The 19,329-nt window shown below is 39.5% G+C and overlaps 2 protein-coding genes across 3 annotated transcripts; both read left to right on the top strand.

Annotated features, from left to right (window-relative positions):
- The first annotated feature begins 5,079 nt into the window (after positions 1 to 5,079).
- Positions 5,080 to 6,662, top strand: LOC117806326 (rho-related GTP-binding protein RhoV-like). Its single transcript, XM_034675216.1, has 3 exons — positions 5,080 to 5,674; positions 5,754 to 5,812; positions 5,897 to 6,662. Exons 1-3 carry the CDS (start codon positions 5,515 to 5,517, stop codon positions 6,350 to 6,352), a joined length of 675 nt encoding a protein of 224 aa, XP_034531107.1. The 5' UTR covers positions 5,080 to 5,514; the 3' UTR covers positions 6,353 to 6,662.
- A 2,895-nt stretch (positions 6,663 to 9,557) lies between these two features.
- LOC117806663 (zinc finger FYVE domain-containing protein 1-like) lies at positions 9,558 to 19,220 on the top strand. 2 transcript variants are annotated; one of them, XM_034675651.1, is made up of 12 exons: positions 9,666 to 10,029; positions 10,510 to 11,093; positions 11,560 to 12,064; positions 12,823 to 13,037; positions 13,298 to 13,404; positions 13,514 to 13,622; positions 13,738 to 13,835; positions 14,051 to 14,168; positions 14,261 to 14,431; positions 14,654 to 14,834; positions 14,963 to 15,076; positions 17,002 to 19,220. In XM_034675651.1, the coding sequence occupies exons 2-12, from the start codon at positions 10,584 to 10,586 to the stop codon at positions 17,232 to 17,234; spliced, it is 2,361 nt and encodes a 786-aa protein (XP_034531542.1). In that variant the 5' UTR covers positions 9,666 to 10,029; positions 10,510 to 10,583; the 3' UTR covers positions 17,235 to 19,220. The 2 variants fall into 2 exon arrangements, with proteins under 2 accessions (XP_034531541.1, XP_034531542.1); XM_034675650.1 differs by having other exon boundaries at positions 9,558 to 11,093.
- Positions 19,221 to 19,329: the final 109 nt, after the last annotated feature.

Below are 19,329 nucleotides of genomic sequence, written 5' to 3'. Positions count from 1 at the left end.
CTAAATTGACAGGGATGCTTGCTGGCCAACAAAGACCCAAAAACACTTAGGCTTTACTTCAAAATTGGGACATGATGATTTACCCTAAGCTGATACGAATGATCGACTGTTTATAATATTAATTCAGATTAACTGCAAATGCTCTGATCCAACAAAAAAGCCAAGGCATGGATATCCTGATTCACACGATTATTGTATTCACAGATGTAGTTTATGCTTTCCTGCAATATCTGGACACAAGTCAAGAATGTGAACAACAGGGGTCAGGAGTATAGTAGAGGGGTGGGGGGATCAACAGAGGTCTGAATTCCCATGAATCACTCGATGCACTGGCCATAAGGTGCCAGAATTCGAGTTGACTTGGGAAGGGGGCTGTATCCTGTTGTTAATAAACTAGAGATACATAGCATGGCTCTCGTGTTTACCAGACAAGTTCTCAGGGGTATACGACAAAAGCATGTTTTAATCTTGGGAACTTTCCACAGTGACAAGGAAACTTTCAATAAACTCTGAGCATTTCCACTGCAAGGACCATGGTTTCAGTTAAGTTCCCATTTCAGCCACCAAAAGGTCTCTGCTTAAGGTGGCTGTGCTTTCCAAAAGTTCAGGAACTCTTCAGTGTACAGTTCTCGGTTGTTGTCTTTTGGGGGGATTTGCTGGTTGTCTCTAATTACTAAATTCAGCACTTATACTTAAGAATCAGCAAACAAACAAGTTTTGTTTTTTTGCAACAGGCTGAAGGGACCTATTATTTTATGTAAAAAAGTTCTTGGGACTAAAGGTTCCAGTTAGTTTGGGTGGAAATGCAACATAAGTTAAGAACTTTATGTCTAGACTTAAATACGCATCTCATTCAATATTGGATAGAATGCGAAGAAATGTGGTGCCAGAAGTCATGGTCCTCAGAGGTTGAAGTAGTAGAACAGTTTGTACTAACTTAAGATTAACATTTGCCACAGTTAGCACATTTGCATGCTGACATTAGCATTTAGTGTTAGTAAAGGCCGATCTTGCTCCTAATGATTTTGAGAAGGTTATACACATGTGTATCAATTCTCGCCTGGATCATTGCAATTCTATGTATTTGGGGATGATTAGTCATCTCTTCGTCACTTACAGCAGGTTCAGAATGCAGCTGCACACCTGCTGACTAGAAAAAGACGTCAAGATCACACCACGCCTGTACTTTCTTCTATTCACTGGCTTCCTGTCAGTTCAAGATTGTAATACTGGTTTTTAAAAGTGTATATGGGCTGGCATGATCATACCTGTGTGAGTGTTTGCACCTACATGCTCCAACCAGAGCACTCATGCAGAACATGCAAGAAATGTGCATATGCTATTTGGTGCATAAGTGAACTTTGTACCCAAAGGTCAATAACTAAGTCTTCAGTGAGCACAAAGCAAGTTAATCCAGTCTATGTTTTGTGTCAGATTCAAGCAAGCAGGTCAGGACCTTTGACATTTAACTGTTGTTAGCATCAACAGTGTATCCTAGAGATTATACTGAGTACATGCCTAGAAAGTGTCAATGTGTCCCAGCTCTGACCCTGAAGTAACACCTAGAAACTACAGAAGGAGCGGGGACGGCTTTCCATAATGAGAGGTCCTGATGTGATACAAGCATCCATCCTGCTTTAATCCTCTCCCCTTAAGAGCCTGGGTGATATCTACTTAAAGGGACATTATGCAGGGAATGTTATGCAAATGGCTTGTTTATCACTTTATCTCAGTGTCAGCCACTTGTTTTGTGCCCAGTCTGCAGTGTGCCACGCTTATCTCAGGCTTAGGGAGGAGCTTAATCTTTTAACACCTCTCTGACAGATTTCTCTATTGTTGCAGGATTTGGTGTGCGAGAGGAACTTGAGTCAGTCGCATTTCCATAAACAGAGCAACAGTTCACGGACACTTGACAGGAATTTGAGTTGAACTCATTTTATATATTCAAGTAAACTCCCAGGAGTCAGGGAATAAACTGGAGTGGGATTTATCCTTAGGTGTGCTTTGTGTTCACTGAGGGCTTTCCTTAAGCTGCACACATTGAGAGACTCTTACTAAGCAGATTACCGCCATAAATCTATGTCAGGGTATATTTCTGCATGTCTAGTCATGCAATGAGAGAGCGTGAGAATGTAAAGACAAAACATGTTTACAGTATCAAATATGGATCCTATTTTACATTTTCTTGACACTGAGAAACTGTATAAATCATGAGCACACTGCTGACATCTGCTGCACAAGTAAAGGTACATGCTGACACATTTTAAAGTGCATTGGGCTCCCTGTCTGATATAGAATGATAAAAGTATCTGTTACAGGAAAACAAGCCTTTGAATGTAGAGATATTTAAAAACGGCTTCCTGTGTTTGACATTTACCTTGAATTAGGAACAGCCTTGTGACTCACAGCTGCCAGAGGTGCAGCATGGGAGCCGAGCTGGCAACATGATGTGTGTCCAGGAATGGGGGGACCAGATGTTGTCGTCGTACCATGGAGAATAAACTCTATCACTCTCACCGCAGGTGGTGGGAAAAAAGAGGGAGAGAAAGGGAGAAGAGAACGAGTGAAGGAAAAACAACGGCAAACAGGAAGCGGAGACCTTACAACACAATGCTCGCACAGTTTCCTGCAGGCTCAGACAGATAAGGAACAACACTTTGTTTAAAGCTGTATTTTCAACCCCAAATGTTTCCCGATCTCTGAAACCTCATCTCCTCATGCCTGTATAACTGTTTTGCCAAACAGCTGGGAGAATGAGAGGCAGAAATGTTGGTGTTCGAGTTCTTGAATTTGAAAAAAAGCTTTCATAACTCAAAACAGGATACTCTTATCAAAGCTAAACCCTGCAAGACTTTCATTTAATTGAGACACAAAAACTGCAAGATGTAAAGGTTTGTTCATAAGCATCTTTACATGCACTGCTTTCCCAAACAATGTATAAATAAATCCTACAGCTGTACACCAAAATCATCTTCATGAAGAAGAGGCAGTACAAAGTGATTTGTTTGAATAATTCATGCTGAGAACAGAAATCCAAGAAACAGGCTTTCCTTTGGCACAGTGCCATTGAGTGAACAGTTTGATGAGTCCATCTGCAAACATTTATCAAATGCATGATGGAAATGTGGTAAAAAATAAAAAATAAAAGTGAATAAAAGCAGTATTTCAGGAGCTAATGGCTAACAGGACTTATGCCTAAGTGTTACAAAAACTTCCTATAGTAAGTATGAATCCATGCTTAAGATCCAGAGGCTTTTTGTGCAAGGTGTGCTAATTTAATTAAAGTCACTGCACTGGCACATTTGTTCAAATTAATATATTTTTTAATGTTTTTATATTTATGCGTGATATTTTACATAGCTTTTCAATGCAAGCAGAATATCCATGTTTATATTTGTGATATCATGAGCCCTTTTTCAGTGAAACTGAAGTACTGATTATAACTTCTAGTGTATTGTTAAACCCAGTGACCCTGAAAGTTGCATGATGAAAGATGACACATGAAGTTTCAGCTCTACACTGCAGCTGGTGAGAATCACAATGCCCCCCTCAGCTGTATCCTCTGCCCTTAACATGCCGCCTCTGAGTGCTTTTGAAGCATCTAATTTGTTAATTGATTAATTAAAAATGTCTGTGATAAAAAGTTAGGGCATTATGAAGTCAAGAGAGCATGTAGTCTTAAAGGTGTACTAACAGCTTAAACCAGGCATTGGCCCGGGGGCCAATTGCAGCCCAAGGTCCATTTATTTATGGCCCCAAGCTTCCATCTTAAATTGTTATTTATAGCAAATAAATTAATCACCTTCTGAATCATCTGTACATTTGCAGTTTCTTTCAAGCACACAAACAAAACTTAAGTCAATCCAGAAACGTCTCAAAAAGCTTCATATGGACTACCTGTCTAAAGCTGAAGCACTGGGAATTCTGCAAGACAGCAATAAAGAAGAAACACAAGAACTCTTAAAACTGACAGGTTTTCAAATTAATGTTTTTGTCATGATGTGAAAATAATCTTGATGAACACTAAAAGTTCAGAAGACACAAAAGAGGACACAAGTCAAGATCAAAATTATGAAATTGTACAGAAAATGGAAAATTTTGGTGCATAAAAATAGTTCAGAACTTAGGAAAATAATTATTTTATAAAATGTTGTCTGCTGGTCAGAAAAGTCTTAAAAACAACATGAAAAATAAATGTGATGAAATCCAGATTGTGATCCTGCCATAGGAAAATAATGATACAATATTTTTCCCACATTGCCCGACCCTAATGAAAAACATTTTCCTCCAGAAGAAGATACAGTTTGCTAATGTTTACATGGCTTGTGGAGAATTGAGGACTTCCTAGTTAATGTTTTTTTGAGAAAAAAAATTAAAATAATTGTTATTAAATACATATTTCATATGTAACTTTTATGATTCCTTAGTCACAGTATAGGAGCCACTGGCCCTGAGGTATTCTTACAACATCATATATGGCCCTCTGAAAAAAATGTGGACACCCCTGGCTTAAACAAATAAGGGGACTAATCAGTCTTTTATGGGACATGAAAAGTTTACCATTCCTGACTGCAATTCACGTTTTTACAAATAATAGTCGATGCTGCATCTAAATAAATTTCACTGCTCATTAATTTGTAGTTCTTACCGCTGTACTACGGTATGAACCGAAACGTACAAGAGAATGTTGAATGCAGCATCAGATGGGCTGCAGAGTTGAATGCAACATGAAATAATTGAATATGGAGCAACACCTCCCTCTATGGGCCAAATGTGGTATTACGTCCACTAATTTAGAAGGCTAAATGCAAAGTAAGGCAAGGCAAATTTATTTATAAAACGCTTTTCAGCTACAAGGCAATTCAAAGTACTTTACATAGTTAAAAATCAGTTGAACATTAAAATACATTTAAATGAAATTAAAAATAGTCATTAAAAATCGTAAAAACATATTAGATTGTCAAGAATAAAAATGATAAAAAGTAACAATTTAAGAAATGAATAATGATTAATTATTTGATTTAATTTAATTAAGAAGCCTACTTGAATGAGCAATACTATATTTTGCGGCACTGTACCGTGAAAGTAACATTTGGTTAGTGCCTGCAAGGACAAGTTAAAACATTACAGATTGATAATGATTTTATATCATAGCTCAATCTCCTGTAGCGGTGGAGCTCGTTCACTTGATTTTTTTTTAATAAGCTTAGTCCTATTTGAGATACATGCTATTGTCCGTATTTGTGATGGTGCATTCAGGGTCACATCAGCTGACCGTTTCCAGTGGTGTGGGTCGGTCGGAGATCCTGGTGATGGGTGTGACCAAAGGAAACAGACATGTTGGGGCATCACTCTCTGATTGGACGCCTTTGTTCTTTCAAATCGAGGTGTCCTTTACACCAACGGGCCTTCTTGAGGACATGAGGACATCTTTTACAGTAATGCCACCTTCACTCCTGCATGGCCTTTAGATACTGGGATAACGAAGTTATGATAGTCTAAGAAAAAAAAAAGATGGCCTGTCAGAGACATGAGAAAGCGCACAGGCTGAGGGAGGAGGTGAGCTGCATGCTGGTTGGTGATGGAGCTGTGGGGAAGACCAGCATGATCATCAGTTATGTCTTTAATGGATACAACAGCGAGTACAGGCAGACAGCATTTGATGTTTTCACTGGTGAGTTGAAGTTGCTCTTGTAGAAATGAATGGCTGCTTGTCTCAGAAATAAATCTGATGTGTGCCTCTTTATTTTCAGGTTTGGTGCATGTGAATGGATTTCCAACTCGTATCAAGCTGATTGACACTGCAGGACAGGTTGGTTGGCCACAACACAAGATTTCCTTTTGACCAGTATCAGTCCTCTGCATGACCTTTCTTTCATTGTATTTATTCTGACAGGATGAATTTGGCCATCTCCGCTCTCTGTGCTATGCCCATGTGGACGTCTTCATCCTCTGCTTCAGCCTGGTCAACCCTGTCTCCTTTGATAACATCACCTCCAAATGGATCCCACAGATCAGAGCAGGAAACCAAGCCTCTCCAATAATTCTGGTAGGGACTCAGTCAGACCTTCGCCATAATGTGGATGTCCTAATTCACCTGGATCAGTTTATGGGAGCCAAACCAGTACGCTCCAGCAGGGCCAGGAGACTGGCACACAGAATCCAAGCTCAGGACTATGTGGAGTGTTCAGCCCTGACACAGCACAACCTCAAAGATGTGTTTGACTCTGCTATATCTGTTGCTATCAAATACAATCACACCGGTGGAGCAAAATGTAAAAAGTTCAGCCCTCTGAAGCGCTTGAAGACTTTTTGTGATTTTGGATGGAGAAAAATCTTCTACTTTATCTAATGGAAACAGACAGTGAATTGAATGTTCTCAGCTCTGTTGACAGCTTGTTTGAAGTTTTGAAGACTTTGATTTTTCCCCATTTATTCCTCTGAAAACGTGGATTGAGCACCGAAACAACAGTTTAAAGACACTGTAAACTTGCCACCAAAAATGACAGGTCTTGTAACTTATGTGACAAACAGGAGATAATGTACTTTGCTCTTATCTTTCCAATCATTGATTCATGTTTTGTTTGTTGCTGTATATAAGTGTGTGTGTGTATGTTTACATTTCTGTGTTATTTTCAATAAATGCACTACAGTATGATGCATATTGTTTTCTGTTTCATTAAGGTTCTTTGAATCAATCTGAAAACACTCAGCGTGATCCACTGGAAAGTACTGTCAGTGAAGAAATGGAGGGAAAACACAAATTGCCATGTGGGACAAATGGTAACCTGCTGAGTCTTTGAAGTGCTGATTTACAAAACAAAAGCCACTTAAATCTGCCCTTTGTTTGAGATCTTATACTGAGGCTTGTTTCAAACAGTTACTCTCAATACATCCACCCACATGGAGTTTCAGGGGTGTACTTTTAATCACAGTTATTAAGATTTACCTACAAAGTACAACCCCAGTTCTAAAAAAAAGCTGAGATGCTGTTAATGAAAACAGATTTTGATGAGCTGCAAATGTAAACCCTATTAGTAATCAAAGTAGTGCAGAGATAATACACCAAATAATACACCATTAAACCATTATATATATATTTAAAAAATGCTTATTTTATATTTGCCAGCAATACATTTCAAAATAGTCGAGACATGAGAAATAAATCACCACAAACATTTTATAATGTAACAAAAAAAACCATTTGGACATCTCCCACCTCATGAGGTTCATTTGCAACAGGTCCATCACATGACTGGGTACAATAACTGCATTCTAGAGAGATTGAGTCTCTCAGCAGTAAAGATAAGAGGAGGTTCACTGCTTTGTGAGAGACTGTGTGAATAAATAATTCAACAATAAGAATATGGGGTTTCTAGTAATATTAAAAAATTCAGAGAATCTGGAAGATCTATGTCGGCCTACTGAAGGAACATGGCCAAAATCCAATACTGGATGCCTACCCCTCATACTGTATTATAAACAGACATGACTCTGTAGTGGAAATCACTGCATGGGCTAAAAATCACTTCCAAAAACCTTTGTCCATGCTGGTGGACTGCTGATGACATTATAATGCATATTACATTATATTATATAATTATATTTGCTATATTATATCATGTTTAATTACATTATTATTGTTTACTACAACTTACGGTCATATTATATACCAATGTTTATTTATCATATTGCTTCTGTCTGTCATTACCAACCATAATCACACCATGTCAACCTGTCACTACTGAAACATTTTTAATACTCCCTGTAATTACTGCTATTTAATCCCTTTGTAACATTTGTATTTATCTAAATTCAATTTGTAACATTGTATATATCTAATTGTATTCTATCTTTATTTATCTATTTTTATTTTTAATTATTTTATTTTACTAATTGGAACTTCTTCTTGACTGTACTTATGTCTGGGTTGCTGCAACAACTGAATTTCCCTCCGGTGATCAATAAAGTAATAGCTTATCTTATTTTTATCTTAATAAGTGGTATTTATCAGTGCTTTAATGTAGAAATACATAGATTTTTTTTGGGATCAAGGTCTTTTTATTAATATATTACAAGAAAAGTAAACATACAGTCATTTTCATTGTACAAACTTTTTTATTTTTTCTCTCCTCCCCCCATGTCTCATTACCAGTACTAGAACATAATTGCCAGAAATCAAAAGACAAAACATACATACATGTAGAAATAATAATAATAAAACATAAACACCCCTACATATATATACACACACATCTACACATTACACACTAAGATCAATTTTGTCAGCACTTAGAGTTTCAAAGAAAGTTAAGAAAGGTTGCCAAGTGTCAAAGAAATTCTTAATTGACCCCTTTATAGTGTATCTTATCTTTTCTAGTTGGACATAGTACATGACCTCTCTTACCCAGTGTCCATATACAGGTGGCCATCGTTCTTTCCACTTTTGTAATATCATCCTTCTTGCTGAGAGAGTACAAAAAGCTATCATGTTGGTCTGTTGTTTAGTCAAACTGATGATCCTTGGAGTCACTCCAAACAGGGCTAGAAAAGGACATGGTTCTAATGAAGTGTCAGAAACGTTTGACAAGGTGTTAAAGATGGACTCCCAAAAACTGTTCAGTTTTGGACAAGTCAGAATTCTGAGAATAAAGTCAGAATTCTGACTTTAATCTCAGAATTCTGACTTTATTCTGAGAATTCTGACTTTAATCTCAGAATTCTGACTTTAATTTCAGAATTCTGACTTTATTCTGACAATTCTGACTTTAATCTCAGAATTCTGACTTTAATTTAAGAATTCTGACTTTAATCTCAGAATTCTGACTTTAATTTAAGAATTCTGACTTTAATCTCAGAATTCTGACATTAATCTCAGAGTTCTGACTTTAATCTCAGAACTCTGACTTTAATTTCAGAATTCTGACTTTAATTTCAGAATTCTGACTTTAATCTCAGAATTCTGACTTTATTCTGAGAATCCTGACTTTAATTTCAGAATTCTTACTTTATTCTGAGAATACTGACTTTAATCTCAGAATTCTGACTTTAATTTAAGAATTCTGACTTTAATTTCAGAATTCTGACTTTAATTTCAGAATTCTGACTTTAATTTCAGAATTCTTACTTTATTCTGAGAATACTGACTTTAATCTCAGAATTCTGACTTTAATCTCAGAATTCTGACTTTAATTTAAGAATTCTGACTTTAATTTAAGAATTCTGACTTTAATCTCAGAATTCTGACTTTATTCTGAGAATTCTGACTTTAATCTCATAATTCTGACATTAATCTCAGAGTTCTGACTTTAATCTCAGAATTCTGACTTTAATTTCAGAATTCTGACTTTAATTTCAGAATTCTGACTTTAATCTTAGAATTCTGACTTTAATCTCAGAATTCTGACTTTAATCTCAGAATTCTGATTTTTTTTTGTCAGAATAATAATTTAAAAAAAAAATTGACCTTAAATTTTTTTTTTTCAGGGGCCTTATCCTCATCCGTACATATACGCCGTCGCAGGTTTGGGTTTGAATGGAAAAGGGGATTTGCCAACACATGAAAACACTGTGCAGCTCAATGGTGTCCCAGCCTCTGTTCTGTGCTGCTACAGAACTACACTTCCCATCATGCATCCACCTCGTACCCTCCACTGACCCTGTGACTGAAAATAATCTGATCAGCTGATCTGACCTGGCAACAAAATAACGTAGCTAGAGAGATCTGCCAGGGAGGGGGCTGAAGAACAAAACAATGACACTGCTCGGAAGGATTCAAACACAGTAACACTTTTAAGACTTTTTTAAACCAACTCGCGCCGATTTCCCTCCCATAAACAGTTCGCGGATCTCCGAGCTTTTACCATCGACGGGCTGTTGTTGTTTTTGTTGATATGTTGTTACAGCTCAGTTGACAGACTGGGGGCTAGCTGCTTGTACGGACGGATATGAACTGTTAGGGCTCGCTGCCTCGATAATTAAAGATTATCTTTGGAAAAAGTTGAAACTGTCCGTCGAAACCAGCTAGCTGTGAGTTCCGTGTAAATGCTTTGTGGACAAATGTTCTGTTTGAGTTTCTCAGCGAGCTGTTGAGGCTCAGTTTGCTAGCTAGCCTGTTGTTAGCATCAGCATTTGCACATTCATCTCTTAAGAGAGAGTTCATTGTCTCGATTGGTACGAGATATATGCACATTTGTCAGTGTTACATTTGTTTTAATCGTTAACTTATGACATATTGTATCTATTGTTGCAGCTCTAACACACAAAAACAAGCTAACTGAAGTAATAAGGTATCAGGTGTTGCACAAGAAGACGGCTGTTTCTGCTTCATTGCCTCGCTGCCGCACAAAATTACATAATTTTACAGTTTTATTTGTTAATATTTTCTAAGTTGATACTGTACAGTATTTAGATCATTAGCACCATGCAGCTGTTTTAGGTCCATTTGTTATAGGTCATCTCTGTTGTCAGTATTTCCAGAAGCTAGTCATTTTCATTTTTCCAATATAGGAAACTGCTGCTGCTGTTGTCAAGGGTGTTTCAATAAACACTGCTCTGTATTTAAGTTTTCCTTGTAAGAAACGATGAGTGGCCATGGCTCATCTTCAGAAAAGGGAGTCAACACTAGTCTAATATGTCAGGAGAGTTACGCCTGTGGTGGCTCTGAAGAGGCTGCATTTGAGTGTGATGCATGCAAAAGCTTGCAGTGTGTCCGCTGTGAGCTCGAGCTCCACATCCAGGAGAGTCTGAAGAACCACGAGCGGGTTCAGATAGGTCCCGGTCATGTCCCGTACTGTGACAACTGCAAAGGAGGGAATGGAGACAACAGCAAGCGCCGCAGATCTGTGGTCCGCTGCCAGAACTGCAAACTTAACCTGTGCCAAGACTGTCAGAAACGCACCCACAGTGGAGGCAACAAGAAGAAACACCAGCTGACATCTTACCCTCCTCCCCCCAAACCTGCAGAGGTCAGCTTGATCCAAACATCTGTCCCGCCTGCTGTCCACATTGACGATGAGATCAAATCTCAGAGAGCAAAACTTTTGGAGAAGATTTCCAGTTTTCTCTTGGTGGATGAGAATGAGGAAATGCAGGTGAGTTGTGCAAAAGTGACACTTGCATTGCACATTTTGTTTCCTAAATAATACACACTGAAAGAAAAAGAAGATACGCCTGCACACTTACTCAGTGCCACAAAAAGTTTAACAATCAAAACATTTTCTACACTTCTGATACTGTTGAATGTTTCCTGCCTGACGTGGTTTAGATGGTCCTCGATGAGAGATGGGATTTAAAAGATGACAGTTTCTGAAAAGAGACAAGATGATGAAAACACCCTGAAATGTGATTGTATTTAAATTAGGTTTTTCTGGATTTTTGATGATCACACCTTCCATCTTTGTTCTTATCAGCCTATTGGTGTGCAAATATTTCACCATTTGCTTGAAACACTGTGATTACTAAACTTTTTGTGGTAGTGAGTTGAGTGTGCATGAGATGTGCAGATAACCTCACTCCTTCATACCTCATGTTCACCTCTACACTTTTCTCTCTCCAAAGATAAAGGATGAAAGTTCATTTGTGAAGCGCCTGAGCTGCGACCCCGACCAGCTCCTTAAGGTGGTGTCCATCTTTGGCAACACAGGAGAGGGCAAATCACACACCCTGAACCACACGTTCTTCTTGGGCAAGGAAGTGTTCAAGACCTCCCCTACGCAGGAGTCCTGTACAGTAGGCGTGTGGGCAGCTTTTGACCCCAGCCGTAATGTAGTGGTCATCGATACAGAGGGGTTGCTGGGGAACAGCTCCAAACAGGGTCAGAGGACACGTCTGCTGCTCAAGGTCCTAGCCATTTCAGACCTCATCATCTACCGCACCCATGCTGATCGCCTCCATGACGACCTGTTCAAGTTCCTCGGGGATGCCTCGGATGCTTATTTGAAGCATTTCACTAAGGAGCTGAAGGCGACAACAGCTCGCTGCGGCCTGGACGTCCCACTGTCCACATTGGGCCCTGCTGTGGTCATCTTCCATGAAACAGTCCACACTAAGTTGCTTGGATCAGGTAAAGCCTGTCGCCTCTGCTGCTCATTGTCATCTGTTACACATTTATATTAAGACAAGTCAAAGCGCAGAATACTTTACTTCCATCAGAACAGCACATTGTGATCAAACTCCATGAATTCAAGTCTGCATCACTGGAAGGGACAAGCTGGTGCCTTTAAAGTAAACTAAGACTTTAGTACTGTAATTACAGGTTCAAACAGTAGCCTGCAGGGTTTCTTAGTCTATCGTCCTTAACACAAGAGGTAACACTTAGCATTCCAGCTTTTAAGGAAACGTTAAACACTACATTCTCGACAACAAACTGAGCACACTTTGACCTGAAGTCAAGAATTGCACATATTTATAGCTGCAGGCACACTTAAAAGACATTACTTGAGTTTCTTTGTGTTATGTAGCCGCACTACTGCAGTTGAAACAATCCATTAATGTCAACAATTTCAACAATGCATGAAGTTCAGTTAAGTTACTATCATGGCTGCTACAGCTGTACTGCTCCTGTGCAAAAATGAACTTTGCAGATTTAAACATAAATTGCTGTGCTGCATTTACTCAGTTTTTGTAAGTATCTAATTATTTTTGGAAGCTGATCGCTGATGCTGCCACATCCTCATCTCTTTTATATTTCAAAGTCAAAGTACTTTCCACTCAGATGCCACAATGACGAGCTATAGAATCCTTTTTATTAAGTGCACTGATACGACAGCTGTAAATAAAGTATCTACACACATTAACCTCTTCATCTGTGTCTTTGTGTAGGTAAGTCCTCTGAGTCTGTGGATCGGCTGCTGTCCGAGCGCTTCAAGAAGCTTTCCCGGTTCCCAGAGGCCTTTAGCTCTGTGCAGTATTGGGGCACGCAGACCCTCAACCCTCCCACTGACTTCCGCGGCCTGCAGAACAAACTGGAGCAGCTCCTTGACAACAACGCCACCCGTTCCCCTCGCACCCCTGTGGTCATCTACAAAGCCCTGCAGGTAAGGGGGTTGTAAAGTCAGCTGGTATTTGAGCCTGTTTGTTGTTGTAAAGTTAGCATTGAATGAAAACAACAACTTATAATAAACTGATACATCATGAGCTGCTTCTTGGATGCAGATGGAGACTGTTGAAGTTTTCATGTTACTGTTTTTAAAATGCATGCTTTCAGTGTCTGTGCAGTATTGCTGTGTAAATTGAAGAGCAGCTCTTTGTTTTGTCTGTGTTTACTCATTTCTACTCATCCTTCATTTCCCCACAGGCACTGAGTGAGCGCTTTAATGGGGAAATTACAGGTGAGCTAGTAGCCCACAGCTGCTTCTTTCCCGATGAGTACTTCACCTGCTCCTGCCTCTGCCTCAGTTGTGGGTGAGTATCCTGCTGCGGTTTGAAACGGCTATGATTATAATAAACTTTTTTTCCTAAATGTCTTGCTCTTGACATTTTACACCTCTCTGACACATTGCTTTTCACCCAGATCTGGCTGCAAGAACAGCATGAACCACTTAGGAGAAGGAGCGTGCCATGAAGCGAAGCACCGGTGTCGTTATTCTATTCAGTATGATAACCGTATTTACACATGCAAGGTAAGCCCTTCTCACACATGTGTATCCTTACATGAACTTAAACATCTCTGTGTACAGCTGAACCTCTCTGATTCTGTCTGATGCATCTAAAGTGACTGTTTGTGCATCGTTTTAGGCCTGCTATGAAGGTGGAAAGGAAGTGATAGTTGTCCCTAAGACCTCAGCTTCCTCAGACTCCCCATGGCTGGGTCTTGCCAAATACGCCTGGTCTGGGTGAGTAGCAGTAGACTGGCCTGCAGGGTCATGCTTGCTGCGCTTTGGTTAAGCTTGTGTTACCTTTTGCAGAGCCTAATTTTAGCACTCGTGTACCAGACTCTGATCCAACATGTCCACTTACTTTTAACATAAACCTACATGTTTCATATTACACCTAAGACACATATGTGTTTCATTTATACAACCTGAGATGTACATGTCTGTCTGGACAGGTATGTTATTGAATGTCCAAACTGTGGAGTGATCTATCGGAGCCGTCAGTACTGGTATGGGAACCAGGACCCTGTGGATACTGTCGTCCGTACTGAGATCCAGCATGTATGGCCAGGGGTAAGAGAAGCAGACTGTATGAAGACATATAATAACAGCTAAAGGTAATCATTTATCAAGTTAAGTAGTAAAAATCTGTCTGTTTGCTTTAGTCGGATGGCTTTTTAAAAGACAACAGCAACGCAGCTCAGCGTCTTCTGGATGGAGTCAACCTAGTAGCCCAGTCTGTGTCAGAGCTCAGCGTCAAGCCTGCGAAAGCTGTCACCTCTTGGCTGACGGATCAGATCGCCCCAGCCTACTGGAAACCCAACTCCCTCATCTTGGTGAGTGACACACAGACCCCCCCCTCACCACTCTCTGCCACCAACAGCCAAGTCAACACTTTCATGTCCAGAGGGATGTTTACTGTGTGCTGTTCTGAGCCGATTACACAATCTGTGTTTGCGGGTCACAAGATAAAACCTGGAAAGACTCGTATTGGGTCTTCTTTCCTCATGCTTTACGTCAATAACGACTTCTGCTGTTGTTTGTTCCTCTTGTTTTAGGTGTGCCATAAGTGTCACTCAGTCTTCCAGGACAACGACACCAAACATCACTGCCGTGCCTGTGGGGAGGGCTTCTGCGATGGCTGCTCTTCCAAAGCTGCGCCTGTCCCTGAGAGAGGCTGGGGCCTTGCCCCTGTCAGAGTTTGTGACGTTTGCTTTGAACAGAGAGCTTCATTCGCAGGTACGCACACTCCCAGCTTCCTCTTACTGTTGAATGTGTCCTATCAGTCATTTATGTTTATTATCTAGCTCTAGCTAGCTCACATTTGTTATAAGCTAGTTTTTAATAGAGGTTCTTTCTTTCTCCAGAGATACTCGAGGCAGAGCTTGAGGAAGAAGAAGGCGGAAACTTGGCTAGAAAGGTCGGAGAAGCAGTGACCAACACTTTCGGAGTTGTGGTCACTGCTATTGACATCCCACTTGGTGAGTGTTGCCCAACACAAAGCCTAAACAACAGCGTTATGTAACAGGAATAAATGACCCAGCAGGCCCAACTGTGAGGTAAAGGGTGCAATGCCCTCTGGTGGCAGATGTGTGGCGTGCTTATTTAAAGCCAGAAGAGAAAATTAGGGAGGGTTTGTTTCCAGAGAATGTAAAGAATGAGTCAAAACAGCAAATAGGAATCTAGGAATGTAGTTCACTGAATGATCAAACTACAATAGAGCCTGTACAATTAGCAAAAGTTAATTTAAGGACAAACTAGGGCAAATAATTCTGAACCTACTGATTGTGTGTCATGCTTTAATCTGACAGTATTTAGAGGCTCATAAAGTGAATGAATGTATGCTGTAGTAAGCTCATTTTCAAAAACAGAAAACAGAAAATAATTTGTAGCTTACTTCTAATGTTTGTCCAAAAAATTACAATCCTCCTACACACGCTGACTAAAGAACCCAAAAAACTGCCTTTGACAAGCTCCTCTGAACACATCAGTGTTTGTGCTCTTGTAGAAGTGCTCTGCCTCCCTAATGTTTAACACAGACTTCAAGTTGTGGTGCTTATACTAGTGCAAAGGTGAGATAGATGACCGGTTAGCCTGTTTACTCATTTCATTTTATAAGACTTCCTGCTGTAAACTCGCAGGATATTTGCTTAAAGTATATAAATGTTTGGAGGCAGATTTACATGACATTTGAAAGCGCTCCTAGTCGTGATCAGGGTCAGTGTTTATGTGAAGACTGCTGCATGAAGAGAAAGCTGGTATAAGAATAAATCTTATCCTGATTGAAATATACACTACAATTTATTCTGTTTTTTTTGTTTCACTCACATTTTAATAATATTATTCAATCCTCTAACAGGTTATTTAACACAAAACATAAGGAGCATGCTTTCTATGTATTAGGCTTCCTTGTAAGCCCACTGTACACCCACATTTTCTGCTAAAGGGCATGGATGCGTATGTTTCTGATAACCCGATATCCTGCTAAGAACCTTTGTATATCCATCACCATCCCAGAAATACCTCCGAGCAAAGTCTGCTCCAATCACAACAAAATTAGCCGACTTGTTTCCAAACCTTGAGTCCAAGTTTCCATGGCTACCCCGACCAAGGGCCTAATTTTTCTTGATGTCAAGGTGCACTTCAAAAGAGTGGTGAGGAGAAGTAAGCAAGGATAAAGCTAAAGCAACCTAGAAGTGATATTAAGAATAGAAGTAAATCTGATGAAGCCTAGTGTTTTTGAATAGAGTAAATGAGGGAGGTTATATTGAGTTACTGTGGTGTGTCACAGGATTTAATCAGCAAGGGGGTGTAATGGCTCATAGGGTGTCTGTGTAACAGCTCTAAATTAGAAAACATTAGCTGGACGTTTTGGGAGGAACACAATATAGGACTGCAGAAGGGGTTATGTGCCGGACTCTTTAGGCTAAAAACAGTTGCTCCAGCTGCGGAAACTCCAGGATGTAATTACGCCCTGCTAAGAAACAGTCCAGGACATAACCTTGTGTTAAACCACCGCATGATGTTAATGATGTCTCAAGCTTTACAGATGAATCAAACAAGATTAAATGCAGATTGCACATTTTAAATGTGCTTTTAGATGAGCTTTAGCAGCATTAGTTGGAAGACTTTAATGCTGAAAACCTTTTTTTTTTAAGCTGGATGTTATGTTATCAAATGTATATTCATGTATGCACTTCGACTGTAATTAGTGTGGGTCTGCAGTATCATTTGAACAGCGCCAGGCACAGTTTCTAGATTGTATGCGAAGCTAACTAAACAGACAGGGAACAATAGTGTTAAAGATCTCCTCAAGAGAGCAAACAGACCTCTCTCAAATGTCAAAGCAGTTTCACTATAATATTTCTAACATAACACATATGCTAATTTGTGCTTTGTCCCCCAGGCCTGGTGAAAGATGCAGCTCGTCCTGCCTACTGGGTGCCCGACCAGGACATCCTCTCCTGCCACAACTGCCAGTGCGAGTTCACTGCCAAGCTGTCCAAACACCACTGTCGCGCCTGCGGCCAGGGAGTGTGCGACGACTGCTCCCCGGAGCGTCGGCCGGTGCCGTCTCGAGGCTGGGACCACCCTGTGCGCGTGTGCGCCAGCTGCAACCAGAAACCTGGAGAACTTTAACGGGGGAGAAAAGCTTCCTTCCTCAGAGCACCAGAGAGAACCAGTCACTCACTCAGCTGTCGTTTTGACACAGCTTTACCTCTGTTCCTCTGATGGTTCTGTCTTGTATCTGTGGAGAGGAAGTTTTTAGGCTCTTACTTTATAGGATATTTAGCAGATTTGGGATTTCAGAGTTCCTGTGGCCTTTGTAGAACAGCCAGAACATGTGAGTTAATTGACTGAGTGTGAATCGTGTATTTCCACTCTAGTTATTCACAGAGTGAATATTTAGATTTTTTTGTGACACAAATCCCTAATTTTACGTTCAATAAGGCTGTGGAGCTATTTTTCTACTATTAGAAAATATAAAAAAAATGTATCATTTAAAGAATACTAGCTAGTTGAGAACCCTGCAGGGTTGGTGTGATTAGTTTCCAGCGATTCTTCTTGTCAAGCGTTGTTTCTCTGATGTTGTACGTGTAATGGCGAGGACATATTTTATATCCATGCAGGCTTAACTGCAGGTTCCATTGCATGCTGTACTGCAACATTTTTAGTTTTTGCACTAAGCCTTTTTCAGCTGTTATAGGCTGTTTGCTTACCATGGCCAAATCCCAGATATCCACATGATCAGGCGGTCTGTCGCAAACCAAGCTGAATTCTGCTACAGTCAGGTCTTGATGCGGATATCTGGAGTGCCAAAAATCATTCAGGTCACTGTGTCTGTGCTGGTATGATGTTAATATTTTATCATGTACTTTGTAGTTGTATGAAGACTGAACTACATTAGAGTGTACATTTGAAACGTTAAAAATTATTTATGTATTGAAAAATAATTATTAGCACTCTGGCATGCAAGGCAGTGTGAGGAATCGATGGCCTTTGTTTCTGTTCAGAGCTCTGAACTCTGAATAAACCTCACCACCTCTTTTAACAAGCAGCATTTTAATGTTCACATCATAAGTTGTTTGTTTTACATGTTTGTTTTCTTGACACTTTGAGTTTTCTAAACATTTACTGCCTGTTGGTCGTATTGATATTGTTTTGCAGAAATGAAAATATCAAAATTTGACTTCAAACCAGTTTGACAAAATGAAACTCACGCCTCCAGGTCTCTGTAGGCACAGCCTGACAGGAAAAAGAGTCCTATCAAAGCTTGACACTTTTTTCCTGGTAAAAAAAAAATCTTCCTGGCATGTTTTTTTTTTTCTGTTATAGATGAAATTGTATTGATGTATTATTTCTGTTGTGACATAAGTTACTGTATGATCATTTATATGCTTTGTAATGTCATCTTTCTCCTTATATTGTTTTTGTCTTTCAGAACTACACAGAAAACTTGATGCTAAATGTTGCAAGAACAAAAAAAAAAATCATGATATTGACCCATATTTAGTGACTGAGAGCTTTAACTGATCTTGCATCTTTACTAGTTTTGAATTGAGTGATGAGTCCCTTTAAGGATATCATACAAAGCACAAAGTGATGCCTTTAACACGTATGCTTGTATTTGTTGTTAACATTTAGAAGAAAAAAAACAATATTTGTGATTGTAAGCTTTGTAGATAAAGTTAATCCTCTCTTTGCTCCTAACGTGGAACTTTTTGGTTCTAATGTCTGATGAGAAGATGTTTTGTCTGCCTTGTCTCAAAATAGATTTATGTGTCTGAATGTTGCATCACACACACCCCTCTGAGATGCTAATATTGCACAGCATAAAATAGGAATTAGATCATGGCATTTGATTTGTACTGGAGTTTATTCCAATGCAATTCTGTGCAAATGCAAATATTATTGATGTCCATCTTTTTTTTTATTAGCTTGGGTGCTATCAACACTTCTCACCTACACACTACAAATCAACAGGACTTATTGATACAATTAAAGCTGTTTAAACCAACTTGAAGACATGATGTGTGGATATTTGATGAACTGGTGGAAGATTTGCATAAAATTAAAGTGAATTCACCCCTTACCTGTCAAAAATAATAATAATCTGGAATTGCCTCCATGTCTTTGGTGTGTGTCTGTGTGTTTAAACCTCCCTGTGTCAAACCACTTACTGTGCTGTATGTGGGAGGAAAAGATCGTGTGCAAGCCTGAGTATTATAAGCCC

The sequence above is a fragment of the Notolabrus celidotus genome, chromosome 22 (genome assembly GCF_009762535.1).
Source record: "Notolabrus celidotus isolate fNotCel1 chromosome 22, fNotCel1.pri, whole genome shotgun sequence".
Classification (NCBI taxonomy): domain Eukaryota; kingdom Metazoa; phylum Chordata; class Actinopteri; order Labriformes; family Labridae; genus Notolabrus; species Notolabrus celidotus.
This window is presented reverse-complemented; position numbering and strand designations above follow the sequence as displayed.